General features: G+C 38.0%; 1 protein-coding gene across 1 annotated transcript in view; it reads left to right on the top strand.

Annotated features, from left to right (window-relative positions):
- The window catches only part of EYS (eyes shut homolog), a 1,050,766-nt gene that overhangs the window by 624,374 nt on the left and 411,917 nt on the right, over nucleotides 1-14,475 (top strand). Inside the window, exon 30 of the mRNA XM_070763632.1 lies at nucleotides 12,987-13,111. Coding sequence (XP_070619733.1) covers nucleotides 12,987-13,111 — 125 coding nt within the window. The remainder of the gene's footprint in view (nucleotides 1-12,986; nucleotides 13,112-14,475) is intronic.

The following is a 14,475-nucleotide window of genomic DNA, read 5'->3' as shown; positions in this document are numbered from 1 at the left end:
CGTTCCTTCATTCCTTTCTTTCTATTTCTTAATACCCTATATAAGCCCTAGACTCCACCCACCACAAATGGATGGCTTCAGATTTTAAAACACTTTTTAAAAATACAATAACCTGGTCAGTATCTTCATTTTGACAAATTTATCCTTACCAGGAAAATTTAAGCCTTCATGACCTTCAAGTTAATCCTATTTTTTTTAATAGGAGATGAAATGATAACACTGATATCATAAATTTCTGCAGGTGAAAAATTGTCAGTTTCAAATTGTAATAATGGATAGAGTTGACAAAGTATGGTGCTATATATCCCTATGTAAATTTTACTGACATTCATTGAAAGGGACACCCTTTTTCTCATTTAGTCTTATGGAAAGTAACCCAATGGCTCAGCAGAAGATATTGCATAGCAATAGCACTTAGATTTATATACAGTGCTTTACAGACTCCTCTAACAGAGTCAGCATATTTTCCCCAACAATTTGTGTTCTCATTTTACTCACCTCAGAAGAATGGAAAACTGGGTCAACCTTGAGCCTGGTGAGATTTGAACCGCCAAATTGAACTTGTATGTTCTATCCTCTCCTAATTATAATTTTCATATTTTATTGCAAGTAATTCTGATTGTGGAAAAGCGAAACATAAATTATTTTAATAAATAAGGGATGTCCTGTTATATTGTCAGCACAGGTGACATATTTTGTGCTACTTTCAAAGATGAAATATTTCAAACTAGTTTCTTTAAAACACTAAGGTGAAGTCAGAAATTATATTAATCTCATCATTGGAAATAATGACAACTATTTTTAAATAAGAATTTGATTAGTGTAAATTGATTTTCTAGAAAACCATATGGTAGTTCTAAGGAGGATTCTTGAGGTTTAGATCATTATTAAGTCTGAAGATTTGTAGGAAAAGAATGCTAAAAACATAATATCTGCTAAAAGTAATCAGTGGATTTTTCCCGAACAATAAGGAAATAGTTGCATGTACCCAACACTAATGCAATATTACTGGCAACTTACTGAAAAAGAAAGAACATTATATCCATAAATGTCATTACCTGTCATTTTTTCTCACTTATTGAATAAATTTAACCTTTTTCAATTCATGCTTAAAACTTGAATAATTGTGTTAATGATTATGAACAAAGGGAACACAAAAATAGACAATAGTTCTTCAATTTCCTTCCCCAATCAATCAATTACTTAGCTATCTCCAAATTCTGAATACACAAAGAGGTGGCACCATCCTTTTCCCACTCCCAGATGATTTGAAATGAATAATCAGCTCTTCCTTTTTACAGAGTAGGAGTCACAGTTCCCTCTACCACGCGTGGGTACGTGGGCACACACGCAAAAACCAAATGCCATGCAGGGTTTTCAAACCTCGCGCAGTGGAGCTAGCACCGTTACTACCTGCCCAACAGCTGATCTGCTCCTCTCAAGCTGTCAGCCGGGGAGAAAACGCCATGGGCTCTGAGCCCCACCTGGCTTCTCCAGTTCTGTCTGGGGCTGCTGTCGCGCGCTGCCATCATGCAGCTGCTGTCGCGCATGTCCATCTCACGTGTGGCCTCCCAAAGGCACCCCTGAAGGCAGAAGATTGGGGGGGGGGCTGATGGAGCCGAGCTCCCTCACACCGATCAAAGCCGCCCCTTTTTCACACTTACGACCTTCGCAGCAGCCCCACAATCACGTGATCAAAACTTGGCCTCCGTTTCATATTTATGACTGTTGCTGTGTCTTGATGTCATGTGACCCCCTTTTATAACCATCTCACAAGCAAAGACAATGGGGGGGGGGGGAGAAGCCAGATTTGCTTAACTACCAGGTTTCTAACTGATCCATGCCAAGGCATGAAAATGTGCTGCTCAGACATTATACTTTTCCGCCCACACCCAAAAATAATTAGAGGGAACATTGGTAGGGTCCCCAAATTTGGCAACTTTAAGACTTGTGGACTTCAACTCTCAGAATTCTCCAGCCAGCTGTTACAGAGCTATTGTGGGGCAAAGCAATTGGGAAAAGATGGGGGTGGGGGATAAAGTAAGGAGGAGGAACAAAGGCATCATGGATCACCTCCTGGATGGGGAGCGGGAATGCGCTGCCTGCAGCTCACTTTTCACATTCCACACTCCACCACCCAAACCCATGCAGGGAAACTCCCTGGGAGGTCTAGGACACCTCACTGCAGCCTCTCTTGGCCCCGACATGGTTGCCTGTCTTCGATCCTAATGGGAGCTTGAGCCACAGGGGTGGTAGAAGGAAAGTTCAAGAGCGGCAGCAGCAGCAGTCCAGGAGGGTAGCCCTCAAGGCCCTGGGAAAGTGCATTCATTCATTCATTCATTCATTCATTTATTAGATTTGTATGCCGCCCGGGGCGGCTCACAACAGCAATAAAAACAATATAATAGTGGAACAAATCTAATATTAAAAACATATAAAACCCTATCATTACTTAAAAACCAAACAGCAACATTCATACCAAACATAAAACAAAGTATAAAAAATAGCCTGGGGGAAAAGTGTCTCAACTCCCCCATGCCTGGCGGTATAAGTGAGTCTTAAGTAGTTTACAAAAGACAGGAAGGTGGGGGCAGTTCTAATCTCCGGGGGGAGTTGTTTCCAGAGGGCCGGGGCCACCCCAGAGAAGGCTCTTCCCCTGGGGCCTGCCAAACGACATTTTTTAGTCGACGGGACCCGGAGAAGGCCAACTCTGTGGGACCTTATCGGTCGCTGGGATTCGTGCGGTAGCAGGCGGTTCCGCAGGTACTCTGGTCCAATGCCATGTAGGGCTTTAAAGGTCATGACCAACACTTTGAATTGTGACCGGAAACTGATCGGCAGCCAATGCAAGCCACGAAGTGTTGAAGAAACGTGGGTGAATCTTGGAAGCCCCATGATGGATCTTGCGGCTGCGTTCTGCACGATCTGAAGTTTCCGAACACTTTTCAAAGGTAGCCCCATGTAGAGAGCGTTGCAGTAATTGAACCTAGAGCATAGCAAGGAGTTCACATTTTAAGTCATCCTAGTCTGGAAAACAGTGCAGGAGAAACTACTGAGAGCACTGGTGGGCTTCTCCATCTATGTGAGCCTGGGAGTGGTGGCAAGGAAATGCCTGAAATTTGCCTTCTGTTTATGTGCAGAAGAAAAAACCCCAGAAAAAACATTTTTTTAAAATTCAAAAAAAAATTCAAAAAAAGAGATGGTGGTGCCCAAGGACTGGCACTGACAAAACCAGTTCCATGACATTACAGTGACATCACCAGCGGGTTGCTACCAGTTTGAGCAAACTGGTCTGAACTGGGAGGAACCCACCTCTGACTCCTAGAGAAACTGAGGAAAAATGGAAAACTGCCATTTTGTAGTAATTTGGAATAGTCAGTAATAATGGGGGGAGGAGGTGGAATTGACATTTCTGCACAAAAACACATACAAACATATTAGTTGTTGCCCAGTCACCTTCAAGTTAGTCAATTACTTCTGAGACCATGACCTCATGGACTCCATTTCTGGAATTTCTGCTAATAAATGTTTTTTTGCGTCCTATTAAGGTCATGTTTGTGTCATCAGTAATAACATCAAGGCACCTTGTCTTCTACCTACCTTTTTTCAATTGCCTTCCATTTTTCTGGCATCTAACTCTTTTATAACTCTTCATTTTATTTCAGATATCTGAGCATTAGCTTCATTGTTAGGGCTTACAGTGAACAATTTGGTGGGCAATCTAGTATTAGCTATCGGTTCTTCTTCAATATACTTTCAACAATTTTCTCTAGCACCACAATTCAAAGAGATACTTTTTTTGTTGTTCAGTCAGACTTTCTCATGGTCGGCTTTTCACAGCCAAACAGAATTGGAAAAAAGAAACCACGGTGTTGGCTATATGTGTCTTTGTTATCTGTATGATGTCTTTAACTTTATTATTTTTATAGATCTATCATAATCTTTCTCACAAGAGGTAGATGTATTTTTATTTTAGGCCTATACACACAATTCCTGTATATCTCTGTATCTAGAAAGATCATGGGTGCTACTATTTCAATTTTTTTCTGCATATTTGTTCTGAATTATTGACATAATCTTCGTTTTTTTAAATCAGTAAAATATAGGTTTTTGCACTCTCTCCCCTTACCTTCAGCAAGAGATTTTTAAAGATTTCTTCATTTTCAGCCATTCAAATTGCACATATGCGCAAAATCCAGTGTTGAAAAAGTACAGAATAAGTTAATTGCATCAAGTGGAAGATCACATTCAGAAGATCTATTTCTAATCTGATCATATTTTAGACACCTACCTATTAATCTTGAGGGCAGGATTCACTTTTTTATTGATGGGGATTCAGATTAACACTTATGCCTCCTGTTTGCTTGTTTGTTTGTTTTAAATCCAATGTGCAAAAGACGTTATTGTTCATATGTTCATATTGAAAAGGCATTTCTTTATGGGAGAGAGTGTTCGTGCATGCACAGCGCAATGCAGAAGGAAAAGAAAATATTGGAAACTGAGAATGGATTCATGTTTCAGATTTGACAGAATCTCATAAATGATCTACAGTTCCGTCAGGAACAACTGGGAATTGTGGATGTTCAGTACCACTAAAAAGCCAATTCTTTGAAATGTAATTATGGGATTTGAGTTTCTTGCCTTGCAGAAATGTTGGGATGGGGCGGGGGGGGGGGGACAAAAGTACAAAAGAGAGCCTTTGGAACCAGCCTGCAACATAAATCTTTCCCTTGCACTTTGTAAAGGATGTACTATTTCACTCTGTGAGGAAAAAGAGAAGGGGAAAGTTTGCAATTCATGTAAGTTTTGTGAGAAATTTGTACTCATTATATAAGCCTTTCATAAGAAACCAAGCTGTGCTATCCATGGAAAGACAGGATCACCGTTTCAGACGAAAGCAAACTTTTTATTTCTCTAAAAATGATATTTGGGAGCTCAATCACGCATACTTTCATAAAGTATCTTCCTAGTGCTAGATTGTATCCCTCTATTAATGCAATTTAGGATTGCATTATTACAATTACAGTAGTACCTCTAGATATGAGCTGCTCCACATGAGAGTATTCCAAGATACGAGCCACAAGGGGAGAGAAATTTCTGTTCCAGACCAGAGCTCATATTCGGGATACGAACCGAGCATCCACTAGGTGGCGCAAGAATCCTTGCTTTTGGTTATCTGGGAGGGGAAAAACAAAGTCTAAAGCCATTTCTTCCAGATACGAGTTGCTCGACATACAAGCTCCCTTCTGGAACGAATTATGCTCGTATCTAGGGATACTACTGTATTATTAATTATTCTGTAACTATTACTACAGTTACAGTGTTAGCCTTCATGATAGTGTGATTGTTTCTGAAGGTTATCCATTGGGACATTATTTGATTCCTTGTGCAGTTGTCTACTATGAAAACAGGCTGCTGGAGTAGGCAGGCCAATTTAGCGGGGGTCTGCTTATGTCAATTTATTATTCAAGGGTTGTGTGATTGTTCAATTGACCTTGCTAACAATGGTGGATTGGGATTGGATTAAGTTATTCCTGCTTCAGGCTCACTGATTTCATACAGTAAAATAGTCATGACAATAAAATTAAGCCTTGTTTAATTCAAAATGGCTTTAGTGCGACTAATTTAATCAACCATTCCTTTTTTTCAAGGTTACTTGAAAAGAGTGAAACTGGTAAGGTTACTTCATCTGATAATGGTGATATTTCATAAAGATTATTAAGCACAAACAGAAATATATTTCAGCAAGGAAGAAAAATCAGAAATTGTTAAATTAATTGTTTTATTCTAAGAGGAGAACATGCTATATTTATTATTTGGAAATCACTTCTGGTTTTTATTATTAAAAATGAAACTCTGGACTTTGGTTTTTCTGATTAAATAGATTTGTTATTATAATTATGGTTAGTATATACTAATGTGTAAAAGTAAAATGTTGAGGCTCTAATGTTATCTTCTACTGTGCTAAAAAGACTCAGAAGTCAACACTTTTTTTTCCCCTTGTACCTAACATTGTCTTTCCCCCTCTTTTTCCTTCTCTTAATTTCCTATTATTTTCCTTTGTATTCTACAGTTGGATAAAACAATAAAATTTGTTATATAAGTAGAAAGTGGCAAGGTTACTTCATCTGAGAATTAAAATATCTCTGAGAATTATGACAAGATTGGCAACTCAGTTGCCACAATTTCAAAGGTTATTCATTTTGCAAAATTGACTCTAGAAGATTAAACTTAAAATAAATATTTGTAAGCTTTCTTAGACTAAGAAAATTCCATTTAGTTTCCATAAATGACAACATTATATAAATTGGTACAATCCTTTTTAATGAAGACTGTGAAGAAAAGGTATTCTGAATTTTTAAAATCATCCTTCAATGGAAAGATAATTATTTCCTAGACTACTAGTTAAAGGATAATTAATTTTTCAGTAAAATTATTGTGTGTAAGGAATGGAATTCTTGTCCTTAATTTAGTTATAAAGTGGTTAAGGATTGTGAGGAACAATGTTTTATTTTTAATATTTTTTAAAATTATTGGGAGTCGGTAAGTAGCCTTGTTTCCAAATTTCAATGAAATCCCAATAGAAGAATGACTTCATGAGGCAAATCCTCTTCTGGGACTTTTTCATATCAGAAAAAGAGAAATAACAGAGAAGATAAAGCAATAATTTCAGGAGAATATTCCCATTCCCCACCCTAAAGTCCAAATCCGTCTTGCTAAGGACACTTGGCAGATTTCCTACTATGTTGTTTTTATGTGCCATGTTTCCACATGATTTTGCTCCATCAGCATGCCATTTTGAGTTCTGAGAATTCAATTTGACTTCAATATTGAAGTCAATCCAGAGGATTCATCTATAAATTTTAAATACAGAATTGAAGGGAATATTATTAACAAGGAGTACATTTAGTGAGCATTAAAAGTCTTTCCACTTAGGTCATTTAGCTGGAAGATAATAGCTGACAGCAGACAAAGGTTGACATTTTGTAAAATGTCAACCTTACCCAGTGGGTCAAATTCTTGGCCATGATCCATAGTTGTTCTTTGAGCATTATATTTCATCTACTTATTTTTGGTCCAAAGGACAGTTTTACTGAGACAATTATAATTTAGGAAGGGCACTAGAATAAATATTTTGAGCACATTTCTGCCCTGATTATGACTCTTCTGCTGAAAAACCAATGGAAATGAAAATGTTACAAATGAAATCCAATAACCTTTACATAAAGACTTCCTTTGCCTTCCTACTTGAACACTCTCTAGAATACAATAATGACAGATGTAAGGTGAAACATGAATGAATAAAATAATTTTACAATAAGTATAAAAGTAACAAAAGTAAGGAATGAAAGTAAGTGAAAAAAATGTTTTGCCAGGTAATAAGAAAAACTTAGATTTCTTCAACATTGAAAGTTTGTACATTCTAATAAAAGGATTTCTCCTTTAGACCTGAACTCACCATTTGATTTATAAATTACATGGTGGTTGGCAATTGGTCTATCAAATGAAGATAGAAAATAACAAGAGAATATTTTTTTACAAAACAAGAAAATTATGCAGGGAATGTTAGGAATCAAAAGGACTGAAAGAAAATTTTGCGCTTGAAGCATTTGTATGTACTTCTGAGAATACAAAAAAGCTTTTAGCTTGTCAAATACTTGTTAGGTAGAATGGGGATTTCAAACATCTACCACGCTTTTGTATTCTAGAACAATATCCTTCTTTTTTTCATTTTACTAGCAAAAAGTTCTTTTTTCTTTTATTTTGCCTATGAGTAATGTGTCTTTGAACAACCAGAATGGCATGTTGATTTGTACCAAATGTACTTTGCTTCTATACTGCAAAACTTGTTTTTACTAGTAGAATATTATTATAATTGTACCTTAATTTAGAACTTCTGATTGATATTGAAAGTAAAATAGAACCTCTAGTCGCCAACTTAATTTGTTCCATTACTTTAGTCACAAACTGATTTAGTCATGACTTGCACCTAATTTTGGAAATTTGGCACTTATAAAAAAAGTAGCGCAGAAGGGGAAATTGGCCATAAAAGAAAAAAAATGCACTTTTTGGTCAGATTTGGTCATGATCAGAAGCATTCATGACCAGAGATTCTACTGTATTTAATAAAGTATTTGTAGAACAGGTTACAACATGGATCTAAAATATGAAGGGAGAGTGTCAATTAAAAATAAACATAACATCTGTTATATCCTTTTACTGCAGTCAGAAACATTTATGTGAAAAGTGTCTTTAGTAGTATTCAGAAGTGGGCTGCTAAGGTGGAACGGTGATGTGTGCTCGCCCCCATGGCTCTGAGTGCTAGCAGAGTCCAGTGCAATTATGCTACTGCACCTGGGCATCTAGCGAAATCGTGCGCGGACACGCCGGTGCACCTGGTAGCATTAAATTAAACAAGACTCAAGATAATTCTGAAGATGTTACAATTATTGGCTGTCCTGTTTATTTTTATTCCTCAATCCTGCATGAGAACATTGATAATTAAGGCATAGGATAGATTGGCTTTTCCATTTTTAATTTCAACCATAAAACATTCCATCAATGCCAGGTTTGAAAATTATAGTCGTGATAATAGAAGCCTGACCCCAGTAGAAGTTAGAGAAGAAAAAAGTTGCCCCTCAAATGTCAAGGCACCTTGTGGTCCAAGAAATTAAAACTAAATTGTTTGCAGTATGAATCCGAAGGTGGTGGTATATCTCAGCTGCTATGACATTTAGCCAGTGACTTTTCATAGCTTGTTAATAATGTATAGCCATCCCAATATAAATTTGCAGTGATGGAACTAGCCTGTTAGAGTAAAGTAGTTAAGGAGATTTATTCTGCCCAGAAAATGCATATATGAATGAGAGAGGGGGGATGAAATCAGGACAAATGTCCAAAGAATTTTCTGTTAGACTCTTTTATTTAATGGGGAACTTGGGCAATGTCCATTTTTCTTCCAACTCCATTTTTAAAGTTCAATTAGTATGCAGATAATTATGAAGACTAATCAGATTGGTAATCTCCACCAATTCATCCATCTCATCAATTCTTCTAAGCAAAAAGAGCTCCACAGAGCTAAAGGTGACTGCATAAGCGCTGTCTTCTTAAAGTATATTGCTGTTAATGATCTATTTTTTAAAAAATAAAGCCAGCTCCCTGTTCTATCGGAGGATGCTAGCCTTCAACCTGGCAGTTATACAAATTATTCATAAACTGTGAAATGTCAGCAGAAAGATGAAAAGAGATGAGAAAAGGGTACAGGTGAGCTACAGAGACACAAGAACAATAGCTTACAGCAGGTTATGGATTGGAATTGAAGGGGGAGGAAAAGGAGTTTGACATTTGAAGAGTTGTAGGCCCAATCTAAAACTGCAGGGAACTGTTCAACCAGGAGACACTTAACTTCTCTTGACAATCTCTGGATATGTGAACACTTACAGCTGGGAAAGGGATTCAGCTGCTTTCATTTCAGCCTAATTTGTGGAGTAAATAATTACAAAGGGCATTCCAAGTCTACAGCTTTCAGACTTTTCTAGTCAATGATGCTGGGAGCATATTACAAACATATATTAACTAAAGAACTTTGAAAATAAGCAGACAAATATGCTCTGTTGGCTTTGGTGTCACCGAGGTCTAGCATATACAGAAAATTGGCTCAAATTGGCTGCTGGACACACTCACAAACTCGGCAGCAGCATGCATTAATTTGCAACGGGGCAAAAAAGCATGTCCCTGCAGAAATGAGAGTACTGAGTTTTTGCACTTTTCTAGCATGTCTGGAAGTATGTTCTTTCCTTTTATCTGACATGCCCATACCCCACACCTTCCAAGTCACGTCTACTCAAAGGAAGGAAACACAAGCCACTTTTTGTCAAGAAATGTCTAGTAGGCCCAAAGAACATGGAGTAGGCAAGGGGTGTGTGGCAAAAGATACACCTCAATCTCAGGGAAGGAGGAATGTGCAATAAAGAGATTCAGATCAAATCTGTGTTAATTATACTTGATATAGGTTGACCTGGATAATTGCTTTCATGGGTTTTCTACATTCTGTCATGTTGCCCAACTAACAATAAAGATGTTTCCAGAAATCCAGTGGTTCTTGCTTCCTGAGTTGTCAGTCTTAAGAGTAGTGAGCGTGACCTTTCTTATTTGTCAGAAAGTCTGAATAAGCTCACTGTTTCTTCATACTGAGCAAGCTCCATTGGTAAGAGATTCCATCTTGCTTAGATTTGGAAGTTAGGGCTAGCATAAAATTAGGTTTCGGATGACCTTGCCTATAGTGTGATAGAACCAACAAATGCTCTGTCTTACACATTGGCAAAAAGAATCAGAATACAAAATACAAACTGGGAGGAAACGAACTTGTAGTTGACTCTGTCAAAGACCTTGGAGTACTCATATCCAATGACCTAAGTGCTAGAGCCCACTGTAACAACATTGCCAAAAAAGCACTGAGAGTTGTTATCTAATCTTACATAGCTTCTTCTCTGGCAACATTGCACTGCTAACGAGAGCGTAAAAAACATTTGTTAGAACAATTCTAGAACACAGCTCGCCAGTCTGGAACCCACGTTGCATATCAGATATTAATACAATTGAGAGAGTCCAGAAATATTTCACAAGAAGAGTCCTTCACTCCTCCGCTCACAACATAATACCTTATTCCACCAGACTTGAAATACTGCAATTAGACAATTTACAACTACATCACCTCTGATCTGATTTAACTCTAGTTCATAAAATCATATACCAATCTTATTAATGACTACTTCACCTTCAACCGCAGCAATACACGAGCATGTAATAGATTCAAACGAAATGTAAACTTCTCTAAACTCGAGTGCAGAAAATACAACTTCAGTAATAGAGTGACCAATGCCTGGAATGCACTACCTGACTCTGTGGTTTCTTCCCCAAACCACAAAAACTTTAACCATAGATTTCTACAGTTGACCTCTCCCATTTCTAAGAGGTCTGCAAGGGGTGTGCATAAGTGTACCATGGTGCCTACCATCCCTGTCCTACTGCCCTAGTGTCCTTTTTTATCATTACTTTTTACTTATGTTATGTTTACACAAACTACTATCCTATACATGTTTGACAAATAAGCAAACAAGCAAACAAACTTCCTGTTAAGCTTGCTATTTTATGTTTGAGCACACACACACACACATACACACCATTTGATTTTTTTGGCATACCTTAATCAAATGTCATTCCTGGATTGTTAATAATAACTTCAGATCGTGCAGAATGCAGCTGCGAGAGCTATCATGGGCATTCCCAAAAATGCCCATGTAACACCAACACTCCGCAGTCTGCATTGGTTGCTGATCAGTTTCTGGGCACAATTCAAAGTGTTGATCATTACCTATAAAGCCCTTCATGGCACCGGACCAGGGTATCTACGAGACCGTCTTCTGCCGCATGAATCCTAGCGACCGGTTAGGTCCCACAGAGTGGGCCTTCTCCGGCTCCCGTCAACAAAACAACGTTGTTTGGCGGGGCCCAGGGGAAAAGCCTTCTCTGTGGCGGCCCCGGCCCTCTGGAACCAACTCCCCCCGGAGATTAGAATTGCCCCCACCCTCCTTGCCTTTCGTAAGCTCCTTAAAACCCACCTCTGCCGTCAGGCATGGGGGAACTGAGATATTCTTTTCCCCTAGGCCTTTACAATTTATGCATGTTATGTTTGTTTGTAGGGATGTTTGGTTTTTACAATAAGGGTTTTTAGTTGTTTTAGTATTGGATTTATATGATGTTTTTTATTACTGTTGTTAGCCGCCCCGAGTCTACGGAGAGGCACGGCATACGAATCCAATAAATAAATAAATAAATAAATAGGTATTATTCAGCTGTTGTATATGGTGATGCCTACTAAGCATATTCTCATTTCTTTGCTTTTAGCAAAGCAGGAAGGCAATCAACCTTTTGTGATTACTGTTTTATTTAACTCTATTCCCAAATAACATAACTGGAAATAGGGTTACTACTTCTATTCTTTGGAACCAGACATAGTCCTTCAAAATTCCAATCAAAGCGCTTTGGGAATGCTCTCAGAAATGAGAGCCTTAAAGTTGGAACACACTCAAAAACTTCAGAAGGGCTTATCAGAGACAATGTTAAAAATATGCTAAAATCATTAGGCCAGGCCACATGATTGGTTCCAATTAAACTGATTTATTATCCATTCCTAGGCATGGGAATCTTGTCAACCAACTGGTGAGCACTATTTTGGTGTTAGAGAAGGGTCAATGGAATTCAAGAAGTGTTGGACTTCATCCATTTGTGTTTATATAGAACCTCTAGGCCAGTGATGACAAACCTTTTTTTCCTCAGGTGCCGAAAGAACGTGTGCTTGTGCTGTAGCGCATGTGTGAGTGCCCACACCCATAATTCAATGCCTGGGGATGGTGAAAATGGCCTTCCCCCCAGAGGCCCCCTGGAGGCCTGAAATAGCCTATTTCTCAAACTCTGGTGGGCCTGGTAGGCCGATTTTTCACTTCCCCTAGGCTCCAGAGGCAAAAATGCCCTTCCCCATCCGCTTGGAGACTCTCCAGAAAATGAAAATGCTCTCCCAGAGCCTCTGGGTGAGCTGAAAATCAGCTGGCTGGCACACATATGCACATTGGAGCTGAGCTAGGGTAACGGCTCATGTGCAGCAGATATGGCTCTGTGTGCCACCTATGGTACCCATGCCAAAGGTTCGCCATCACTGCTCTAGGCTGATTCATTTTTTTGACTTTGCCCCTAGGCTCTACCACTCCTTTTTCTACATCTTTCATGCCCTTTGCCAGGCTCTAGGAAAAAGTCTACCTTCCAGTTTTTGTCCCATTCAATGGAAATGAACATCTATTAATATCCAAATGGCCTTTTAGCAGGAATTAAATTGAACCAAGACAAAGTATATGGATAAAACTTGTGCTTATTTCTACGTAGTTATGGCATTGTATATTTTGCTAAACTATCATTAATATTATATTTAGGTGCCTCAATGGATTTTCTGGCCAATTTTGTGAAATAGACTTGAATGAGTGCAGCTCTTCTCCTTGTTTACATGGCTCAGTCTGTGAAGATCTTATTAATGGATATTTCTGCAGATGTCAGAAAGGTAATAAATAAACAAAATACTTTCAATTAAGACTTTTTACTATTCACAATTTCAGATTCAAACAAACTTTACTTAAAAAAAACAAACAAGGCAAGACTTACTGGAATTAAGCAGTAGAATGTTTGTTTCTCCAAATACAGCATAATATATCAGGAAATCCCTTTTTGTTGTTTCTTAGGTGCAAATTGATCTAACCTCTTAATCAAAAAGCATCACAGAAGAAAAATATTTTCCAGTGGAAGAAACCAAATGCACTTAAAATGTTGTCTTGGGTCCAAAGGGTAAATTAGTTGTTTTAATTAGCATTCTACACTGGCTAATTCTGCCATGTGTTGGACAGTTTGATTGAATGTTACTGTAAAGTAAATTTGTGGAACAATTTGCATTTGGAATGAGGACAGCTCTTAGAATTAAATGAAGAAAAAGAAATTGTTGTTTCACTATAACACTACACCAGGAGGTTTATTTGAAGAAGAATAATGTGTAAAACTAGCAACAATAGTTTGTAAATCATGGTTTAAAATATGCACAACTCTCAGAGAATACACATGGCTTCCACTATTACAGCTTCAGCACATAATCAGTGGTGGGTATATTGTGGTGGGTATATTTCCTTCTTTCCTCCCTCCCTGTACATTCCATTTGTTGGGGTAGTAAACAATGTTTCTATGGAGCATTCGGGAGGGGGCAGTTTTAATTCACTTTGGTAAAAGACAATTTGCTTTGGAAATCATTTCAAAGAAGTAAAGCTCACTAGATTCCCTTTGGGGGGTGGGGTGGAAAATTTGTCTTCATTGTGGAGAAATAGCAATCTCCTACCCAAATTCTTTGCTCATAAATCACTGAATAATTTCAAAAGGTTATTCATCCCTAACTCCAGCTAATGGAGCATGAGAGCAAAGAATCTAAATCCTAGGTATATTACCACTCAAAGCAGAATCTAAAGGCCCATTATCAGTAACACAAACACTTCATAATTATAGTATGGATTAATAATTTGTAATTGCAGGCTTGCTATAGCCAATAAGACACAACCTCTTTATTTAACTTGGAGCGAGGCCAGCAGCAGGTAGCATGTACCATACCATCCACTCAAGATCGTGATCTATCACAACTGCATTTCTTTTTAAAACAATAATACTTGGGAACCATTTGTAACACAATTTCTGTTGAGTTTGATTTTTGAGCTTTAGGCATGCTGGTTTCAAAACTTTAGTTAGTTTTCTTCTACCACATTGACTTTTTTCTCTATAACTTTTCTCTATAACTTCATGTACATATGATGGCTGATTATTGTTGGAGCATAAAGCGAGAATGTCCACAGATTAAACACGGCAGAAAAAACTATAAGCGAATTTTTTTAC

This window comes from Erythrolamprus reginae, chromosome 1, assembly GCF_031021105.1.
Source record: "Erythrolamprus reginae isolate rEryReg1 chromosome 1, rEryReg1.hap1, whole genome shotgun sequence".
NCBI lineage: Eukaryota > Metazoa > Chordata > Lepidosauria > Squamata > Dipsadidae > Erythrolamprus > Erythrolamprus reginae.
Note: the sequence above shows the minus strand (reverse complement) of the source record. Positions and strands in the feature narration are given on the sequence as shown.